This window comes from Odontomachus brunneus, unplaced genomic scaffold (assembly GCF_010583005.1).
Source record: "Odontomachus brunneus isolate Ranch 3 - 2012 unplaced genomic scaffold, Obru_v1 Obru_scaffold_053, whole genome shotgun sequence".
Classification (NCBI taxonomy): Eukaryota; Metazoa; Arthropoda; class Insecta; order Hymenoptera; family Formicidae; genus Odontomachus; species Odontomachus brunneus.
Window position 1 is genome coordinate 1,866,754 of NW_022639503.1, and position 22,281 is coordinate 1,889,034.

At 34.4% G+C, this 22,281-nt stretch overlaps 4 protein-coding genes across 18 annotated transcripts in view; 2 read left to right on the top strand and 2 right to left on the bottom strand.

The window, feature by feature from the left end:
- LOC116845571 (serine-rich adhesin for platelets) overlaps positions 1-3,401 on the bottom strand; it is an 11,658-nt gene extending 8,257 nt beyond the window's left edge. The window contains exons 1-6 of one of the 3 annotated variants that reach the window (XM_032818374.1): positions 2,682-2,702; positions 1,930-2,043; positions 1,416-1,513; positions 828-974; positions 596-715; positions 213-363 (exon numbers count right to left, since the gene is read on the bottom strand). In XM_032818374.1, coding sequence (XP_032674265.1) covers positions 213-363; positions 596-715; positions 828-974; positions 1,416-1,513; positions 1,930-1,936 — 523 coding nt within the window. In that variant the 5' untranslated portion in view covers positions 1,937-2,043; positions 2,682-2,702. Of the gene's footprint in view, positions 1-212; positions 364-595; positions 716-827; positions 975-1,223; positions 1,318-1,415; positions 1,514-1,929; positions 2,044-2,681 lie in introns of those variants that run through there. The other 2 variants (XM_032818373.1, XM_032818375.1) reach the window with 2 other exon arrangements.
- Positions 3,402-3,449: 48 nt separating this feature from the next.
- On the top strand, positions 3,450-11,937 carry LOC116845572 (S-formylglutathione hydrolase). 11 transcript variants are annotated; one of them, XM_032818387.1, is made up of 14 exons: positions 3,639-3,808; positions 4,240-4,665; positions 5,214-5,435; positions 5,534-5,725; positions 5,823-6,038; positions 6,184-6,567; positions 6,711-6,965; positions 7,145-7,627; positions 7,828-8,040; positions 8,109-8,344; positions 10,528-10,617; positions 10,738-11,115; positions 11,203-11,428; positions 11,502-11,937. In XM_032818387.1, exons 1-14 carry the CDS (start codon positions 3,707-3,709, stop codon positions 11,685-11,687), a joined length of 3,609 nt encoding a protein of 1,202 aa, XP_032674278.1. In that variant the 5' UTR covers positions 3,639-3,706; the 3' UTR covers positions 11,688-11,937. The 11 variants fall into 11 exon arrangements, with proteins under 11 accessions (XP_032674267.1, XP_032674268.1, XP_032674278.1 ...); XM_032818376.1 differs by lacking the exons at positions 10,528-10,617; positions 10,738-11,115; positions 11,203-11,428; positions 11,502-11,937 and adding exons at positions 3,450-3,581; positions 8,733-9,114 and having other exon boundaries at positions 3,693-3,808; positions 8,109-8,400; XM_032818377.1 differs by lacking the exons at positions 10,528-10,617; positions 10,738-11,115; positions 11,203-11,428; positions 11,502-11,937 and adding exons at positions 8,733-8,869; positions 8,969-9,114 and having other exon boundaries at positions 3,624-3,808; positions 8,109-8,400.
- LOC116845573 (presenilins-associated rhomboid-like protein, mitochondrial) lies at positions 11,689-15,348 on the bottom strand. The gene is made up of 9 exons (XM_032818388.1): positions 14,976-15,348; positions 14,828-14,896; positions 14,312-14,495; positions 13,888-13,989; positions 13,647-13,812; positions 12,800-13,020; positions 12,555-12,656; positions 12,363-12,460; positions 11,689-12,182 (listed from the first exon to the last, which is right to left on the bottom strand). The coding sequence occupies exons 2-9, from the start codon at positions 14,872-14,874 to the stop codon at positions 12,086-12,088; spliced, it is 1,017 nt and encodes a 338-aa protein (XP_032674279.1). The 5' UTR covers positions 14,875-14,896; positions 14,976-15,348; the 3' UTR covers positions 11,689-12,085.
- A 928-nt stretch (positions 15,349-16,276) lies between these two features.
- On the top strand, positions 16,277-21,867 carry LOC116845605 (putative peptidyl-prolyl cis-trans isomerase dodo). Of its 3 annotated transcripts, XR_004378275.1 has the most exons (5): positions 16,277-16,446; positions 17,045-17,257; positions 17,381-21,187; positions 21,252-21,439; positions 21,590-21,867. XR_004378275.1 is itself a non-coding variant. In XM_032818494.1 (3 exons), the coding sequence occupies exons 1-3, from the start codon at positions 16,392-16,394 to the stop codon at positions 17,599-17,601; spliced, it is 489 nt and encodes a 162-aa protein (XP_032674385.1). In that variant the 5' UTR covers positions 16,277-16,391; the 3' UTR covers positions 17,602-21,867. The 3 variants fall into 3 exon arrangements, 1 of the variants encoding a protein (XP_032674385.1); XR_004378274.1 differs by having other exon boundaries at positions 17,381-21,439; XM_032818494.1 differs by having other exon boundaries at positions 17,381-21,867.
- The last annotated feature ends 414 nt before the right edge of the window (positions 21,868-22,281 follow it).

Sequence of the window (22,281 nt, forward strand, 5' to 3'; positions counted from 1 at the left end):
AAAAAAAAAAAAAAAAAAAAAAAAAATCTACGTTTTCGTATTTTTAATTTCGGTGAAATTAATGTTTTGATACGAATTATTTTATTCTTATAAATTCTAAATGCCAGTAAATATTGTTACAACGAATCACTAAAACGACACAATTGAATTAGTGATATCATTATAATACAATATTTTAAACATACAGAAATATATTGTTATGCAATAAATACCAAGAATGACGATTGCTCTCCCCGACAGTCCACAATTTTCCAATTTAAGGACATGCAGATGACAGACTAATCGCAATGCACGGTTCAAAATGTTCATGTATTGTTCGTTAAGCGTTACATCCCTCGCTTCGAGCTGCTCTAAACACTGAGTCTAAACAAATGGGACTGCACGTTAATTGCATTCTTAGCAATTTACTTTAGATATAACAGTATGATAATACTCTTTATCCTATATACTAAATAGTATTTAAGTAGATTATGTATGAGCAAGCAAAAATAAAAATGAGCTAATATCAATATGTGGCAGGAGGCACTTTTGCGTGGGTTTTCTTGTTTAGAATTAAATGCTTTCTTTGAAAGAATTGAATCTAGAATTGAAGTACCTTCTTAATCATGTGCGAACACGCTTGCCAGCCGCGTGGCCCAATATTTGGATTAGACGAGATATTTAAGTGTTTTGTGGATTCATAGTATTCCAGCATATCAAATAATATTATAGAGCTCTGTAATAACAACTGCACATTAGTATTCTAATTACGTACATATTAAATTACAATCAATAATATTAATCCGCTGGAAATATTTCGTAATTGAATATAATTTTCGGGAAAGTACCTCCTCGCTTAAAGATGTCCCTTCTAAATTAATTCTGTTAAATTGTACTCTCTTCAGTATCTCCTCCAATGGCTCACAATGATTCTGGTCCAAAGTTTCTCCCTCCAAGCTCAGCTCCTCAGAACGATCGTGAGATATATCCAGATTCTATGTAACAAGAACGAAAGTATATAGAAATAAACAAAGACTTTCTTCCGCATAAAATTGGCTGGATGTGGAAGTTTGAGGAAAACTTGTAAAATGCCGTCTTGAAAGCAGCAGAGCTATGTCCATGCACTATTAAGGCCCAATGTATCTGGCAAGAAAATCTCGCTAGATCTCGCTAGATTGCTAAAACAAGTAGCGTGTCCAAAATGCCGTGATAAAGGAAGAATAAGTAATGAACTTCACGTTTACATTTCAGCTGGTTTTGGTCAAGTGAACAAGCTCGATACTTCCATATACATACAATTGGTCCTTGTGAAATTACTTTGTTGCAACATGCTCACACCTGAATTTAACATCGCTTGTGTTTTATGTCAGAAAGAATGAACTATTAAGAATTATATGTAGAAGTGTGGAGTAACAAAGGAACAGAGATATATTTACCTCGAGCTGTGCTAAAACATTTTGCAAGGGTTCAGTGTTGTGACGCGCACAGGACTCCTTGTATGCGAATATTAAATCCTTGCGACTCACATTTTCAGCTGGGGACAATTATATATTCCACTTCTTAATACATAGTCTGAATTATAATCATAAGTGCCAATCTCAGAAAGGTCTTTATTCAAAATACAAGAGATAGAGAATTTGTGCATTTAAAAATTGAAAGCAATCTACAATTGCTATTTGAACAATATTATTTTATCACACTTGACGTGATTATTAAATCATGAAAGATGATAATTGTTATAGCTTCATTTTATATTGTATAGATAGACTTTAACATCACGTCAAACTTATAATTAGTACATGGTTCACATTGCGAAATCTCTCACTTAGGACAGTCTATAAAAAACCTAATGGTATATAGTGGCAAAATATAACTGCACTAAAAAATAGCTAAGAAAATAAGATGTATTTAATTCAATGAATAATATTCATTGATTATTCAATAATATACCTCCCATAACAATTTTAATCCTAAACTTTCCATTAATATTTCCTTATCTTCAGTGTAAAGTAAAGTATCTTCAGGGTAAAGTTATATTACATTATATTAAAATTTCTCCCTGCCCTAAAAAAAAAAAATTATGACTTTAGCATCAAATTTGATATCCATGAAAATTATAATATTAAATATCTATAACGCAGTATATCTTAAATAAAATATTAAAAGCCTTCTTCAAATTTTTGAGAACAAGCATCAACAATGCTCTAATATCATAAAAATACTGAGCTAATCATCTCCAACAATTCTATATCAAATCATAGAGCTGTTACAAATCATAGAACTGAATCTTTATAGGTTCTCAGATTCTTTTCTCTTATTTCTGTCATAGACACTATCAAATCCCCAACCAGGAGATTAATAACAAATCTTTTCCCTTAGTGTGAACTCATGAAAAATGAAAAATCTAATCTTGAAAATATGTGGACATACTCACTTTTTACTGAATATACTGAATTTTTTACTTTATGAAGGAAAAAATTCACGCTCGCTTCCAAGTACCGCAAAATTACACACTTTTCATGATCTCATACTAGGGAAAATAATTACACAATTAAAAACAATTAAAAAAAAAGAAACAATCAAATTTATGTGAAAAGATTCACATTTGATGCCCAGAGCTACTCAAGCCAGAGTACTCCAAGGCGTACCTCTCCAAGTGCATTCAGCAAAACCCGAGATAGAAACTACTGTGTGACACTCACCGTGTCGCCAAGGATTGGCAGGCTCCAAGTAGCCCGTCACCAGATGATTGTCGCTCAAAGGAAAGTTGACTCGTCGGGGCGGATCGCTAACTTCGGACGGTTTCTTGACCCAGACCAGGGCGCTTCGCAACTGCCGGCCGTCGATCCACATATAGGGCGATGGCGGTGGACCACCGGTGCCACAGCGCGGCCTCCTACCGGTGTACGTTGCCCTTGTCGATGGCGGTGGCGTCTGCTGCAGCTGCGACGGCTGCGTCGCCGTCGCGGTCGTCGCTGCATCCCGCTCGCCTTCGTCTGTCAAGGTCGTGAGCGAATCCCCGCAGGTTTGCGCAACCGAGTCCGCTCCCTCGCTCATGCTTCCGGAGCCTCTGACATATTTCGTCGCACTCGAGTCGGAAACGCGGCGGCCAGGCCCCGCGCTCACGCAGAGGCAGGCGAGCAGGCACGCACTTATTCGCGGGCGAGCGGACGGACGGACAGACGTACGCTCGTACACTCGCTCGCTCGCTCACTTGCAAGCACGCACGCAGACGTGCGGCACACAATTGCGTGATCGCAGTCGCACACTCACTCGTTCGCTCACTGGTCGCGTCTGCTGCTGCTGCTGCTGCTGTTGTTGCTGCTGCCCGCCGTCCAAGCCGTACGACGTTCGTCACGGACGTCAACGCGCCTCAGCGGAGACACACACCCGATGCACACACTGGGCCCACCATCTTTGTTGCCATCGAGGTGAAGTCGCGCACGTCGGCGACCGCCGCGAGAGCGCCTAGAGGGCCACCAACGCAAGTGAAATTGTAGTCCCGCACGTAGAAGACACTAGAGATTTGCCGACGCTCTGATTGGTCGGTATCGTTGGGTCGACATGAAGGAAAAGAGGCCATTTGCTCCGTTGCATTGGCGGTACTGTCGGTTACCTTGGTGACGCGTAAATACAAACTTGGCCGCGTTTCGCGTATCCCGGTACAGTATTCTTGGATTGTTAAGATTAATTTTACGACTCATTTCTAGCAGAAAACAGTATTGCGATGACGACAACCGACATAGACGTGATTCTGAGCCAACTGGGCTGGCAGGATGGCTTTAGAATTCCTGTAGCTAATGAGGAAAACAAACGTTTGGAGGAAGAAGTAAATATATGTCAGACGTGACAGTTCTCATAGTTTCCTCTCAACTTTTTACCTTTATCTTTCTTTAATTAAAACAAAAAATGGATTTTAAGTGTAAAATAAATTTCTAACTGAAGTAATTTATGATATCTTAGATGATTTGGGAATTAAAAAAATGTATCAAGTAAATCCTACTTGTTCCAATAGCAGATCTCTTGGATGTATGAGAGTTAAACTGTAAAATAATAATAAAGAGATAGTTATTATTTCAAATAGATTTTTTTCAGAAATATCTGATTTTATTTATTGAATAGACAGCTTGAAACTAATAAGATATACAAGAAGTAATTGTACAACAATAAATTAAACTGAATTTTAATATTGCATGTAAACTAGTTAAAGATTATTTAAAAAACTAATTCAAGATTACAAATTATTTTTTTGTGTTATAGATTGTTAAAAAGACAGCATGCAGGTTGTCGCTGAACACAAAACTAGAAAACCTAGAGGAACGATTAAGGATGATCAAACAGCACGCTAGCGATATCGCGTCGCGTCACGAATTCAACCAGAAGCTACTTACTGAACACATGATCCAGCTGGAGGCAGAAAATCATCTCTACCACTTAAGCAGCAATATGGAATCATCATTGCGCCAAGAAGCACGCGAATTTGAAAGGGAATGGACAGATGTGAACTGCAGAGTTTCAAATGTGGAGAAGGAGCTGCTGAAGATAAGCAAAAAGCTTGTTGAGACCAAGCAGATAGTTCATTTTGATGAGGACAGCCTGCGCAAATGGGAAGAAACACTTACACGTAAGGAAGAGGATAATCAGCTGATAGAAAGTTACATGAAGCAGGACACGCAAAAATATAAGGTATACAAATGACCAAAGCATCAGCTAATATCAGTTATAAGTAAATAATTATCTTCCTAGGAAAGAATAATTATATCTGATGTTTAACAATTATGGAAAAAGTGATGTTAAATGTTAAATTGAAGAAGGAAATAGGAAGGAAATTTCATTCAATTAAACGTCGAACAAAATTTCATGTGTCGCTAGGAGCACGAACATATACTATGGGTGCGTTCGGGGAGCACGCTACCAACACTACCGCGTTCTTCTATCTTTATCGCTCCTTAAATATATAACAAGGATAGAATGACACGGTAGCGCTGAATAGCGCTAATAGCGAGCTCCCCGAATACATTCTATTTGTATAAATATTTTTTTGTTGTACATATATAATATATGTACATATATAATATATGTTGTACATATATAATATATTGCACATATATATTTTTTTGTTGACATATATAATTACGTATGATTATATATATCCATGTAAGGACAAAATTCATATATGATCTTCTTTTCCTGAGTTCACATGATATGCGAAGGTAGAACAATTCGATTTTTAGGAATTAGAACAGCAACGGCAGAAGCTCAGTACAGAGCTTGAAATTTATCGTCAAGCTACCGTGAAAGCCGTCGACGAAGCACAGGAGTTGGAGGTCGTCCTGGATCGCACGGCGAAATTGTGTATGGAGGCGTTGAAGGAGCGCAAGCAGATGATAAATCAGTGGACGCAAAGCGTAAACGTTCTGCGGCAAAGAGACAACGACATACAAAACTGTCTGAGAGTAAGACAAATGAAAACTAATTTAATTGATGCCAAAAATTTCTCTCTATTTTATAATGATATAAATTATTCTATACTTCTGCAACTAATTGTTTGCAGGAGATCGAGACGTTGCGAGAGATCGATAAAGAAAAGAAAAGGAACCTCGAAGAAGCTGAACAGTTTTTGAAAGATCAAGTTTTGAACAACAAGCAACTAGAGGAATCGATTAAACAATCAGAAAGGAAACTTATTGCTATCCGAGACGAACAACGTAAAACTGCGGAGATGATCGATAGTTACAACGTCGAAGTAATTTAAATATGTATAACTACTTACATTATTATTTGAATTTGTTTTCGTAATTTTATAAAACAAATTGCTTACTTATCGTTCATCGTCGGAACAGGTCTATCATCAAAAGAAGTTGGTAACAGATCTGGCACGTCGTGTGCAGCAAGTTCGCGCCAACACGAAACGGAAGAAAATCGAAATTGACGACAAACGGACAAAGGCGGACGATTGCAAGAAGCGAATCGAAGATTTAACGTCAACGTTAGAAGAGATCGAGAGTCAAAAGTTGAACGTTGAGGACAGAACAAAACGATTGGAAAAGATGATTGAGGTATATCTTCATAAATTCTTTATAAATAATATAAATAATTTGATTTCTAACTGACAAACATTAAAAATAAAAATAAACATTAAAATTAAAAATAGTAAAACTAATTTTGAGAAAGTGGTAATTTGTTACAATTCATTGCTTTCAGCATAACGAAAAACGGAAAGCCACGATCATCAAAGAATCAAAGCAACTACAGTCCATGATTTTACGCACTACGAATAAAATTGTGGAACTAGGACACGAAAGAAAAACTCTGCAGATGCAGACACAGCGTGAACATAAGAAAATCGATCTGCTGGCTGGATTGTTAGCGAAGGAAAAGAAGCTTTTGGAGGACAAGAGGGAGGCTCTCTATCAAGTCGATTTTAACCTACAGAAGTGCGAGATGAAGCTCGAGCGCATCAGAGGTCTCGAACATGACAAGAGCGAAATCGAGAGGAAGCAGAAGAGAATAGAAGAGCTACAAGTTGTATTGAGTGAAAAGACTGCCACGTCCAAGTTGCTGCAAAGCCAGATCGCCACTTTGGAGGTGATTATCACACTTTACTTCTTTCTCAAGTTCATAACGTACGAAGAAAATTTAACTAACTAAAAATTACATTTAAAGAAATGTAATCAAAGTATGATTGGAGAAAATGTAGTTAAATGAGATTTAATAAAATATTCTTTTAGCACGACATGAGAATGACATCGAACTGTTTGACGAACGAAAATAATGAAATTGAGCGACTGAGAAGTAAAAAGCAAGACTTGTTGCTGTTGTTAGACGGAGGCGAGAAGCGATTGAAGGCCGCACAATTCCGAAATGAAGAGAGGCAAGTAGAGGAAAATATAATGCGCCTCAGAGTATCACAGCTCGAGCGAATGACATCGAACGTGAGCGACAAGGTGTACAATTTAGAGAAGTATCGTCTTCATCTTGAAGCAGTAAGTTATCTTCCAATATGATTATTTTATTTTAATTCATATGAATAAAAAAGAATCATTATTATCAGTTTAATGATGAATGATCCTATAATCTGAGATCAAATACATTTAAAAAAACTCGATATAATAATAATTACTAAATTAGATTAAGTTAGATATTCATCCACATTTCTTTACAGGCACTCAAGGAGCGCGCAGCGGAGATCGCGGCGCAGAAGGAGGCGCTCGCTGTGCAGAAGAGAATCGCCAACAACGATTGCTCAGAGCTGCGTGTCGCCATCGTCGAGAGGAAAAACAGAATACGACAATTGCAGGCGCGATACGATACCAGCGTCGCGGCGTCCGGCGCCACCCCGGATGGAGTGCCGATGAGCACCGCGTATCTCAAAATACAGAGCGCTCAGGAACGATATCTATTGCGGGAGCAAGGCGACAAACTGGACGAGACCATCAAGCGAACCGAACAGGAGATACGCAGTATGGAGAACACGTTGCGCGTGGTAAACGTGTGCAATGACAAATACAAGGATAGTCTGGGCGCAGTCGACCAGAACGGACCGGAACAGATGGAACAGAACAAACTCGACGAGCAGCTGCACAAAGCGCAACAGAAGCAATGCCAGAGGCAATCGCAGCTGCAACGATCGTTCGACGAATTACAGGTATTTCACGCGTATATCCGTCTCTAAAAAGTGAGAAACAATCTGATAAGATAAAAAGTCAAAAGAAAATGAAATAAAATTTAAGAATAGAAATTTTTTAAAGTAGAGTTTGTGTTGCACAAACAAAATTAAATAGAGGCGATTTTGAGAAATCTATAAATAAGAATAGAAATAAAAATATTACAAATTATATTGAATAGAAAACACAGAACGATTACTCTCAACTGCTCGACGATATCGAGAAAGCAAAGGAAGAGAGGGAGAATAAGCAACGATACTTATCGAGTGTCGAGAAACAGGTAGCGGAACAGGGAGAGAAGATGTCTAGAGCCGACAAATGTCTTCGTAAAGTGCTGAAGGATATACAGAATTTGTATATTTACAAAAAAGACGACATTGTGCTTTTGCAACAGGTAACAGTAACATTTGATTCCACATAATGATAATAAGAATGATCATTTTATTTTGAAATGCTCCTCAGAGGGAGGTAGATCTACGAGAACTTCAGGAACAGAACGCGTTGGTTCTTCAAGATATCGCGGAATTCACGATTCGTCACGTGGAAGCCGAAGCGTACGTCAAGAAATTACTGATGGCCAAGAATATCGAGTTACCATTTTTCTCTCCGTCGATTAGATCGCCCATTAGTTCATGCGACAGCTCTGCAGACTCCGCGGAGCAACCTCTGAAGAGCACTAGCCGCGTGAGCGTTTTCACGTCGTCAAGAGAAAGCATCGGGAATATAATCAAGATAGAACCTCAATTCGAGAAATGTGTGTATCAGATTACAATATTTTTAAATATTACCAGATTCTTGTTTGGATTGCTCAAATGAAAAAATATTTTCATATATAAATCCTGGATTATTCTTTTTAAATAACATCATTAATATCATAACATAATTAACATCATTAATTTATATCCTCAGAGTATGAAATTAGATCTCCATTGATGTGCTTAGCTTATTCATGAGTCTCTTTTATTCTCGTATTGGAATAATGCAGAGTTGAACAATCCAAAATAATACATTTTATTTATTTATTTATTATTAAATTGTTTCTTTCTAATCTTAATAATAATTAATAACTGCTATATTTGATTTCAGTAACAAGCAATGCATCAAAGAAAAGTATAAAATGTGATTGTAAGAAGGCTACTGTGTCAAAGCGATCCATCCTTGCACAGAAACCGTGATAAAATAATTGCAATACTATTATAATTAGAATAAATGTGAATTATAATGTACGCATTCTTCCAAAGCATGATTTTTGTCATATTTCACTTGCTATCTCTTTATAATAAAAAATGACAATAATTTCATGCAATAATTTGTCATATCAGAAAGAGTAAGATCTGGCAAATGTAAAGGTGCGTTTACACACGAGTTTCCGGCTCAACGTATGTGCTTATGATAAAAATTGCGTTATATCGTGAGCTTGCAAGCGCTTCGGCTGAAACTACAAGTGTCGCCAGCATATTTCGAACAATACAGAGTAAGTAACAATATAAAATAAGTTTTTAACAGTTGAAGAATATTTATAGTAATGCAAAAACTACATAAAAAGCTTTAACTTGCTCTCTTAAGTTTATCTAGAGTAATTATCAAGATGACGAGCTTCCTCACTGATTTTCCTAAAACTTCAAAATATCGTGTATTTTATTACGCAAAACACGAATATAAAAGTTGAAATCGTCGCTCTTAAGTAAAAAAAAGTTATAAAATGCTAAAAAAAAGGTGTGAGGTTAGGAAATGTCATACTGATAATGTAGAAAAACATATGAACGTATGAGTGCGAATAATAACACTAGTTCAGAAATTCTTTCAAAACGACAGACTTATGGTTTGAGAATATTTAGAAATATGAACTCTAGTTTTATAATAAAACAATTAAATAGTATATTTTTGGGCGGAATAGGAACTTTGCCCTTCACCCCGCTAAAAATTTAACCTAACCCTAACTTAAAGCATTGTGATAAGGTTATTCTACAATTACGTAAACGTATTCAGAACATACCAGAGCTAACCAGAGTGTTTTATTCACTGATTACTTTTTCTCATTGGTGTTGTAATTATTTACAATCAGGTTTACGCAATTATAAAATGGCCTTAATGTTTATTGTTAAAATGTACGTACATAAGTGTATATCTTTTAATAATTAAATATCACAATGCTTGAGGGTAGAGTTAGATTAGATTTTTAGCGGGATAGGGCAAAGCCCTCATCGCCCTAAAAATGTACTATTTAATTCTTTTAATTCTTTTTATTACAAAACTATAGAAAGTTTATATTTTTAAATATTCTTAAACCATATTTCAAGTTTCGCGCACTTTTACGGACCATTGTAAACGCGATCCATTAGACGCCACAAACGCTTTGAAGTGCTTAAAGAGAAGCTGTGATTGGTTTATATAATGCTTCAAAGTATTTGCAGCGTTTAATGAATTGCATTTTGTGTGTGCTTATATGCCGTGTGCTGATAGTACGTTTCCCATCCCAACTATCACTTTTTAGCATCTTATAATTTATGTCTTACTTAAGAACGACGATTTCAAGTTTCATATTTGTGTTTTGCGCAATAAAATATACAATATTCTGGAATTTCAGACAAATCGATGAGGAAGCTCGTCTTTTTGAAAATTACCATATTTAATAAACAGGATCCTTTTTTCTAATAAAGTTCAATTATCGTAGCAGATATATTATTTAAAGTAAGATTTTTTATAAAGATATATTATGTATGCAATATCTATGAATAACAGTTCGTAAATTCGGAAGTTATAATCTTAACAGTAGTTTGTCCAACTATTAACATACAGTTGATCTAACTCCTGTGATCTTTGACTAATGTAATGTTTGCTTAAATAAGACAATATTTCAGATTATCTAACCATAAGTAAGAATTTCAAATAACTTCAAAATGTCTACATTGACGCAAGTGCAGAGTACAAAAAGTTTTGGAGGATGGCAAAAAGTATATTCGCATGACAGGTAAATATTAATTTTAAATATTAATATAAAAACATGATTATCAATGATCTGTTAAAATATAATTTGTCTGTTTTTACTATTTTTGTAAATATTTTATATATGTCAAAAATAATTTTACAGCACAGAATTAAGATGCAAAATGAAATTTGCCATCTACTTGCCACCTCAAGCTGAAGAAGGTCCTGTTCCAGTTATCTATTGGTTATCTGGTCTCACTTGTACTGAAGCAAACTTCAGTGAGAAAGCTGGAGCTCAAAGACATGCTGCAGAACATGGTGTGTTGCTTGTTATACCAGATACTAGCCCAAGAGGACTAAATATTTCTGGAGAAGATGACAGTTATGATTTTGGCAGTGGTGCAGGATTTTATGTGGATGCAACATGTGAACCATGGAAGAAAAATTATAGAATGTACAGCTATATTAGCAAGGAATTACCAGCTCTGATCAATAAAGAATTTCCAACTTTGCCTGACAAACAATCTATCATGGGCCACAGGTATAGAAAAGAGAGAAGTACTTCTTTATAAAAGTATTTTGTAAATGGTTTTTAAAAGATTTTTCCATTTGTGTATCTCCTGTTTAGTATGGGAGGGCATGGTGCTTTAATATGTGTTCTTAAAAACCCTGGACAATATAAAACTGTCTCAGCATTTGCACCCATAAGTAATCCAATGCAGTGTCCATGGGGAAAGAAAGCTTTCTCAGGATATCTAGGAGAAACAAAGGATAATGACGCGTGGAAACAGTGGGATGCTACCGAACTGGCAAAAATATATAATGGACCACCTTTAGATATTTTAATCGATCAGGTCTAATTTTAGGATTAGTTTTCTTTATGGTATACCTACAGCATATAGATGTGTAACAAAATTACGATTTTAGGGTAAGGAAGATCAGTTCCTAAAACAAGAACAATTGTTACCAGAGAATCTACTAAATGCTGCAACAAAGGATAATGGCATAGCACTTGTCCTCAGATTTCAGGAAGGCTATGATCACAGCTATTATTTTATAGCTACATTTATTGAGGATCACTTCAAACACCATATGAAATTCCTCAAAAGTTAGATCCATCTGATGTTATTATTCTTTTATTAAGAAAAAAAGATTTTCAAAATAACAGATTACATATTTTTTACAGGAACAAATTAAAATAAAAAAACCAAACCGTTTTTAAATAAAAATTAAGTTACATAAGTAATAATTGTTATGCAATTTCTACATATATCATTGTTTTGTTGAGAAACAAATTATATTTCATTATATAAAATTGGATACTATAAATAATAAAAATATATAATATATTCTTTTTCACTTTTACGCTGCTTGTGATATACGAATGAATAGAAATTTTACAATCTGAAAATATTTTCACGTCACGAATAAATAGAAATTTTACAATCTGCAAATAAAGAATATGTTGTTGCCGAAAATATAATTAGATTTAGAATATACATTATAAAATATCATTGGGTTTTTCGAGGTTCCCGTAATTCATGCCACAGAGTTAGAAATGACTTCCGTTTTTCCCAAATATGTTGACTGCCCCAATAACACCAGAATCTATAATTTTCAAAAGTGATTCTGAATATACATATATATGTCTACATGCTATTTAAAAATTAAAACAAGATAGTTACATATTTAAAAAGTTATTAAAATTTAAAAAATAACCAGTATTTCCTTCATTAAGAAAAGGATCTTTCTAAAATTACCAATCTTAACCAAAATTACAAAACTTACACTCCAAATAATGCACCACCTAAATGTGCAGCATGATCAAAGTATTTCCATCGTAAAAGACAACCAGTTGCTTCCACAGCCATTAATGTTTTGAATGCCTAATTGAGAAATGTTGCAATGAAAATTTTAGCTTGTAAGAAATACGAATACATTACAATATAGTGGTGTGACAATATTATTTATAATACATACCGTACCAGCTGTAAATGTGATTGCAGGAAGAAAAATTATGTGCAGTGGTATGGTAGGAAATTCTGTGAAGATATATCCAAGAACACCCATAATGGCTCCCGACTGAAGTAAAAGTAATATGAATAAACAAATAAAAAACAATAAAAAAATGTTTAACTAGCGAATTTGTTAGTACGACATATATTATTATACAATTATATCATTCACATTTTCGTTCTTTTTTTTTTTTTAATCAAGTTGCTTACCGCTCCTAAAGACATGGTTGCTGTTCTAGTAACGGTTTTATATAAGTAGCTAACAAAGCTAGAGATTACTCCACCCGATAAGTACACAGCCAGAAATTGCTCCTTCCCCAACGATGACACGGCTATCGTGCTGAAGCTGTGTAATACATACATATTCCCAGCCAGATGAAATATGCTGAGATGAGAAAACATGGAAAGTACCATAGGCCAGCATGATACCCCTTGCATAAAAATTATTCCAATCAATATTCAGAAAAATGCTGAGAAATTTGCACAAATTGTTTAAGACTTCTAGCTTCTTGTCGCGCAATTTTCGATTATTCAAAGATGAGAAAATACATGATAAAAATTCTTGCAAAATACGTTAAAACAAAAAGATATATTTATAAAATCACACTTGCAATCAATTAAACACATCTCTAAAATAGCCGAAATACTTTTCTTCTGTCTTAACAATAAATAACTATAAAATTAACGTAACACCCAACCTACCTTCTTAACCTACATTTTTTCATGATTTTGTCATGTTAATTTTACTGTTATTAACTAATTTTTAAAACAAAAAGAATGTATTCCGGCTATTTTACTACTCCCAGACAACACAGAGCTCCAAGGGATGTCTTAAAGGCAACCAGAGAACGTTCTACTTCCTAAAGATATCTTCAAGATACTCCCAAGATGTCTTTTAGAGATCTGTGTTGTCTGGGATCAGGAAAGTGTCGTTTTATAGATACATCTTTTTATTTTTATATATTTTGCAAGAATTTTTAGCGTGTATTTTCTCGCTTCTGACGTCATATATCAATATAGCCGTGGTAAAGAGTCTCAAGATAATAATATAGCTTACTGGAGCTGGGATCGGCAGTGAAATAGCGTACCATAGCCTTTTGCCATGCTGGCACTCGCCAAGCCAAGAATACAATAGTATTTAGAAAAAGTATGGGCATAAACATTCTTTGACCCTCTGTCAAGTTATTCCACCATGTCTCTATCTCGCCTCTCCATCCTGTTCGCTAAGTGATGCATTATTATATACATTAAAATGCATGGAAACTCATCTGCTGAGTGTCTCCTCAACTAATACATACATGAATTCGTAAATATTTATAATAATGGAGTATTTTATGTGTTTCTTGTCTGATATATTCATATTCCCAAATTGCAGCACCCATCATGGAAACTCCGCTAAACTAATGTGAGGAAGAAGTATAAACTGATTATAAAAATGCTTTATCTAATAATACTTTAAGAATAAATATACTTAAGAAGATATTATTAGAAATCAGCATTATACAGATTTTACTTTCAATGATACATGTAGCTATTTCAAAACAGAATATAGAAATGAGTAAGCCAAAATATGCTTTCCTTTATTACTGTATTAATTTTCTAACTCTATCCATATAATAAATGTAAAGATATATTTAATTTTTAACTATGTAAAATTTATAATTTCTGATGCAATATGATACAAAGCACAAATAGTATTTTATACAAACTTTATGTGCTTACTGTAACAGCAAAAGCAAGATGCTTCCATAGTTTTAAAGGCTGTATGTTCCCAGTCTCAGAATTAATATTTAGAAAAGGAGATTTTGGTTGTTTGATGGAAATGTCCAATTTTCTCAGGTTCCTTATTTGCCTGTATTGTGGTATTTGCAATTGAAGCCTGCAGTATTGTACAGATGTAAAAAGGCTGAAATTCACAAGTACATTTCAGTTTTAAAGCATAGTTTTTTACAGTAAAAGTAGATCATAGAAAAGTTGTATAGTAAAGAAGAGATGTAACAAACGTATATCTTTATGATAAAAATTGTATAAATTTGTAACATTCTTACAATAATGAATATATAAAATTAGAAGTCTTGTAATAGGTTATATATAATTGTAATTATTTTAGTCTTGATATATAATAACATTAAGAAAGAGCATTGAAAAGCGTAGACAAATTTTTATGAAATATGAGGAAGATTTGAGGAAAATGTGTAAATAATAAGTGATGGAAAAGAATTTGAAAATCCTTCACACCATTTATTTGCTGTGCCACCTAGATATAGCAATGTCCTGGTCGTCATATTATCGAAATTTCCTATAACTCTGTAAAATGTGCAAAGATTTCATACGATGATTGTATGTAAAATGAAAGGAACTTAGTTAAATATAGGTTGCAAATAACCTATCATACTAGACGTCTGACAAGAGCGAAAACAGTTGTAATAACGTGACCAGCACAACGTTGGATAGGATCCATTTGCCGCTACAAACACTTCGAAGCGCTTAAAGAAAAATTATGATTGGTCTATATAGCATCTTGAAATATTTGCAACATCTAGTAAATCATATTCGTCTCATAAAATATGCTTGAAGCAGTACTCTTGACGCGTATTCGGATGCTGTCTATTAAATACGTTAAATTCAAAAAAAATTTTTTTTATACAAGCGTCCTGCATAAAGTTTTACTTGAAAATCAGAAAGGCATATTTAATGTTCAAATACACATTAAGAATAAAAGATTCTTGTTCTTTTTAGTTCTACGTTATTGTTTCTTGAAGCCTGCTTATATTCAATTGGTCGCTGTTCATCGAATATTTGATGCAGTGTAAATCCTGCATAAAGGTCGTTCTACAAAAGGTCGTTCTGTATTAGTTGCAAATTGATTACAACTCTTGTTGTGACAGCCAAACGCATAGGAAAATTGACCGACCAGAGTCCTTCATTTTTATCGTGGCAATAGAAATGAGGATTCTGATTGGTTAATTATCTTATGCGTTGTGCATTATGTAAGAGTGTGTGCTTTATCGTCTTTCCTACTAAAATCTCTAGGAACTCTATGTTCCCATCCCGCATTGGCTTTCGTATTACTTATTATAATTGGAATATTTTTTCTGTTAACCAGTTTTATACAAAATTTGTGATATTTAATGAGACTAATGGAGGATTCACACCGCGTCCGATGTCCGACGTACGATGTCCGATATCCAATAAGAGAACAGCTTTCCAATGAAGAATTGAATTTTTTGACGTCGTACTTCGGACATCGGACGCGGTGTGAATCCTCCATAAGGGTATGATCCAGCGGGCGCTGCAAATACTTTGTAGAGTTTTTACTTCTTTCTCTTTCTTCATTCGAATCCGAGAAATAGAACAAGAAACGCTGCGCAGCATTTGTAGCGGTTTTTGGACCGCACCCTAAATAAAGATTACAGAAAAATACGAGTACACTTTTCATTATAAGTATAATTTCTCTTTTATTTGCTATTGAGTTGTTTTAGGTATTCGTATTATTTATAATTAGAATATTTTTTTTATTAACTATCAGTTTTATGTCTTATATTTTACGAAACTTCTGAAATAAAAGATCTACCGCTTTAAATTTCAAATCTACCGCTTTTTGATATGCTATCTACCTGCCTAATTTTTCAACCACCTGGCAACACTGTTTGCCGATGTGAATTGTAATCACCAGGTTGGCTGACCTGGAAACACAGCACGACGGCGCAAGCAGCGCGACACCAGCTTCAGCGCGATGGAGACGAGCGACGTTTGACGCGAGCCAGAGAAGAAGCAAAATACCGAAAATACTCTAACGGCAATGGCGGACGAAGAGCTACCATCGGGCTGGGAGAAACGCCTCAGCAGATCGACAGGTACGTCGAGATTGACGATTTTCGCGACGGACGATATACTTTCAGTTTTTAATGATGATTTGCAAATTTGGCTGGAGTCGCAATTTCGTCGGTGCGCTTGTCACCGGCGGTGATTACGCGCCCCGTACATACGGCCGGCATTTTTTCCCCGATACTTTGCTGATACGATCAATTTGATGCACTCGATGGATATCGCTTTTCTTCGAGTTATTTTGGATCGTATTCTCGGCACGCAATAGCATCGGTATATCGAATTTTCTATTTGAAGAAATTTAATGGAGGAGTGTCAGAGCCTATGACTGCTCGGGACGATTGCATTTTGTCAGAATCCGGTCGGAACCTACCAAATGACGCATAAGTCTGCAATAAAATTGTAATCATCACAATAAAGAATCTGTTATAAGGTTTGAGGAATTTGTGTGTTATAAGGATCAATTCATATTAGTATTCAACTTATTAGCAAGTTCATGAAACATTTAACAGACTTCTTGCTGCATTTCATTCATGGTGAAGATTTATTTTACATGTACATAACAATGCATAAATACGATAAAGCTTGCCTCTGAATTTCTATCTCTAACATATGGAACTATTATAGGTCAACACTATTATTTAAATATTCATACCAAGGAAAGCCAATGGGATAGGCCTGACAAGCCAGCCGATCCATCTGGCAATGGCATGGTTGATGGTCCGGAGGAAGTGCAATGCTCTCATCTTCTTGTAAAGCATTCAGGCTCACGACGACCTTCCTCCTGGCGAGAGGACGCCATCACTAGATCAAAGGAAGAAGCTCTTGAACTGGTCAAATGTAATTCTACAGCCTTGCAATCTTTTGTACAATCTACTTGTGAAGTAGATTGTACAAAAAATAGAATGCTGTCGCTTATGCTGTGCTCCACGAGAGATCACACATTGAGAGATTGTTTTGCAGCTTTTAGAGAACAAATTGCATCTGGCAAGGCGACATTTGCAGAACTCGCTTCCAAATACAGTGACTGCAGCTCGGCGAGGCGCGGCGGTGACCTCGGACTCTTCAGCCGGGGCGCAATGCAGAAGCCCTTCGAGCAGGCTGCGTTCGCGCTGAAGGTCGGCGAGCTATCTTCGCCCGTGCATACAGATAGCGGAATTCACATTATCCAGCGAACTGCATAAGTCGGTTCAGCCTGAGAAGAGCCTGAATCGCCGCGAAATATGCTGGAAATATCTCTCTCAGTCTCACCTCTCTCTTGTAGGGCGATATTCACAGTTAGATATTGTATTTAATGTCGTTTTGATTTCTTATCTTGAGATGCAGCTAATGCATGTGTGAAGCAGCCTTTGTAGTACCTTAAGGCTCTTGCTCCTTTGCCGCGGAACTCTCGATTGGTGACGTCAGAGGTGAAAAGATGCGCAATAAAAATTCTTGTGAAATAAAAATATAATAATTGAAATATAATAAATTAATATAATAATTGAAGTAAAAAGATATGCTCACAGGATGACACTCGCAATCGATCGGGCACATTTGCAAAATGGTCCGAACGCTTTTCGTTTGCTCTAAGAATTAATAAATTATTGTAAAATTAGGATAACTCGCAACCTATCTCTTTAATCCACTTTCCCTTATGATTTTGTCATCTTAATTTTACGGTTACTTGTTAGAACTTGTTATGGTTAATTGTTAGAACAAAGAAAGTGTTAAGGCAACCTTTGCACATATCCTCGATGAATTGGAAGTATTATTTTATGGACGCATCTTTTGATTTCTACGTATTTCGTAAGAATTTTTAGCATATATTTTCTCGTTCTTCTGACGTTATAAATCAGGGTGACCGCGGCGAGGACACAGGAGCCTTAAGATGAACTTGAGACGATCTTATAATATAAGATCAGGCTGTGAATACCGCACATAATCTTATCGAATCGTCGCAGTAAATAAATAAATAAATAATAAATTGTAAATTTTTATGGCCAATATGGGTGTTCTCCCATCTGCACTGATTATTTTGTTACACTTCCAGAATATGAACTTAATATTTTAGTCAGAACACTGTATGATTTATTAGTAGTTTGGTGCTTTTAATGATAAGATAATACGTTAACGACACAGTCGCAAAAACTATGAAAAATATATTTCCCAAAAACGCTATGTTGCGATATAAAAAATACATAGAAATATCAATATATCATAACATCGTTTGTGTAGGAAGAATGATGTCGTGTGTTGCTCAGTGTCAGATGTCGGTTTATCACTAATAATGTAAGAGCATAATACCTACTGAGTTATTTATTCCTTGGAAAATTTATCTGCTATTATATCTAAGTATATAATATATATTATAAATATAATATTATTTGTGCGTAGGAATAACGATATGTTGCACATCACAGTGGTCTCAATAAAGGAACGAAACAACTGTTAAGTTATTCGCTCCTTGGCAAGTTTATTTGCTATTATTTTAATGTATTATATATGTATAGATATCTATACATACATACAAACGTATGTATATATACATATGTATGCATATATATATATATATATATATATATATAATTCTCATCTTATATATTTATTATATTAAAATAACACCTATATAAATGGATGATACTGAGAAGCACGTCGATATTATATTAATATAAACTATACATATAGATATTAATTATAAAGGAGCAAGATATCTGTTGAGTTATTCGCTCCTTGTGAAATTTAATCTTTTGCTATTAGTGTATGATATATATTATAACATCGTCTGTATAAAAAGAATATTATGCTGGAGCACCACTTGTCATTAATTGACGAGCAATATGACTATCAAATTATTTGTTTTATTACAAATTTATTTACTATTATCTTTTTAGTGTATATATCATTCTATAGATATATTGTAGATATATTGTAATATCGTCTGTATATGGAGTGATATTACGCTATCTACGATATGTAATTATTACTATAATGAAGAGGAACAACTATTAAGTTATTTGTTCTTTGCATATTTGATGTTATCTTCGTGTATGATATATTTGCACTCACTATATATATATATATTTTTTTTTTCTTTTTTTTTTTATTATATTATATCGTCTGTATAAAAGAAATGACGATATTGTTTTGCAGCTTTATCTCTATTAATATTAATCACAAAGGAGTGGAACGACTATTGAGTTTTTCATTAGCATAATTCACTTATTGTAATTTTAGTATAGATAGCATCATTGTGTAACGTTAAATATGTCTTACGGCTCAATAGACGTCAAACATCTGTTTTACAATATTACTGTCCAATATCTTCGTATCATTATTACTTAAATAATAATTGAAATATTAAAGTATCCTTAGTGATAAAATTATTATATAGCAATATTAATCGGTTTGGGGACTAGTTCAACATTTATTAAATTTGACTCTTTTATTGTATCTCTTGCAAATTTCTATGTGTCGTAGACACATGGAATTGATTTTTCTTTCTAAATAAATTCTATATAATATATAGAATATATTCTATATAAAGAAACTGAAAAAAATATCTTGTTTAGTATGGATTTTATAACAATTTGTCTTGTGTCATAGTAGATAAAATGTCAGTTTTGAGACTTTAGCCTCAAGTGTTGAGTGTTGAGCATTTCTATAAGCTTTTTTGCTGTTAACTCGCACTTTGAGAGAAGCAAATGTATGTAATCTCGATATATAGTGTTGAAAAACGAAAGTAATTAATATTGATTGAAGTACTGCTGTAGGACAGTATTATTAATAGTTACATTAGTTTGTAATGTTCCAGCATAATATTATAGACGACGAAATATTTCGGATGACTGAGAGAATATGCAAATCGCATATTTTCGAAATACGCCATTTCCAATTACAATTAAGAGTCGCGAACTGTAGCTATAAAATTATCGAAACTCGTTCGTTAATGAATATGTTGCGGATAAAAGAATATTAAATTAGACATACACGAAGTGTTTCATACGTATATTTCAAGAGCTTGAGGGAATGTCTGTTGGAAATGGTTGGTTTCGGAAATAGATAATTTGTAACGCACGAAGGAACGTCTATATATATGTGTGTGAATAGTGTGCGAATATGTTGGATTAGTACAAGATACTTGCGATTTTAAAGAATAATTGTGTTATTTATAAATTTATCATAATAATCGATAAGATTCGTGCTCTTTTTATGTTTTTTTTATGTTTAAGTAAACGTTAAATGAATGTAACAAAGGAATTACATGTATCTTACTTCAACAAGACTTTGGATAGCGTCCGCGAAAATTGCTCGTAATTCTACGAGCACGAACTCGATAGTTAGATATATTTATATAATCTGTTTAGTTTCTCACATCGTCTCGTATAATTATAATATATATATACATATATATGTGTGTGTGTGTTGGTGTGCGTGTGTGTGTGTGTAATATATATATATATATATATATATATATATATATATATATATATATATATATATATATTATATTATTGCATAATATATATTATATAATTATATAATACTTCAGAGAAGCTGCTCTAAAGCTGTTTAGTTGAAAGTTGTATATAAAATATAAATTATACGGGACAAAATATTCACGTCTTGCTTTTAGAATATATTTAGATACGACGTGAGATTTTCGCATAATTCCAACATCTTGAATATTTCCAGGTAGACCTGGTCACGGAATGTTAATCTAGGAAGGGCCGACGAATTTGTATGGTGTAGTATCGCAGCGGCCCGTCTAGATAAGAGTACATGATAGAGGTGATATAATAAGTGTAGAATAAATTACTGCCAGTCTTTTTTAATTATTTCACTTTGTACACAGAAAATCGGGAAAGGAGTATGAAATTCTATACGGTAACGAAATGCCCGGAGATACTCGATTGTGTGATTGCGGATTATGGTTGTTCAGAAAAAAGTGCAGCCAACGAGATTGCACAGTTGTTCCTTTAGCGTTAACATGTAGCGTCCAGTTGGAAGATATGAATGGATGGAACGCGATAAAGATTGAAGGTTTGTAACCACTCGCGCGATATTAGCGCTGATCGGCGAATGTGCGCAGCTACTGTCGTGAGTCACGATCAATTACGTTCTGAACGATTATGTCGTTTGCATTTACTCGTAGGAAATAAATATAATGTTAATCGTTGCTCTATTAACTAGGCTATTTATCGATCGAAGCGCCGTACGATGTTCGAAGACTTTAGTGGGGACTTTTGGAATTTCAACCTGTGTGTAATCGCACGTTACTCTCTGTCACCTTGTGATATCGTTCTACATGGATTGCGACCTATGTCTTTGTTTTTCGCAACAAAAGAGTAGGCGATCCCCAAATAGAATAATGTTATTTAAAGACCGTCTGTTGTATCGATCCGCCATGTACTCGTCAGTTTGCTTCCACCGATATATATGAACGAAATACATTATTAAATAACACCAAACATTGATGCATGCACAGATTTTGAGCGCCTCAGACCTTTCGGGATGTTAAAAATTGAAGAATTGATAATATCTTTGTGTATCTCCTCTCTTATATATTTAGAGAAAAAATATCTAAGAAAGAAGAAATATTTCTTTTTTCTATAGGGACTAATATATTTAATTTATACTAACATAAAATATTCTTCAAATAAGAAAATATACATTTTCCTTTAAGATCTTAGCTTTTCGCAGAAACAATTGTTTATTTTGTTTAAATCAAAATAATTAGATCTAAGCAGATATATATGTTATCAGTACTCAGTAACCGAATAGATATTATTATTTTTAGGTATTTTTCCTTTTAGTGTATAACTGTATGTACCTTTTAGCATAGCATGTTTAGTCTGATTTGCGTTTATTTGAACGTTTCGAGT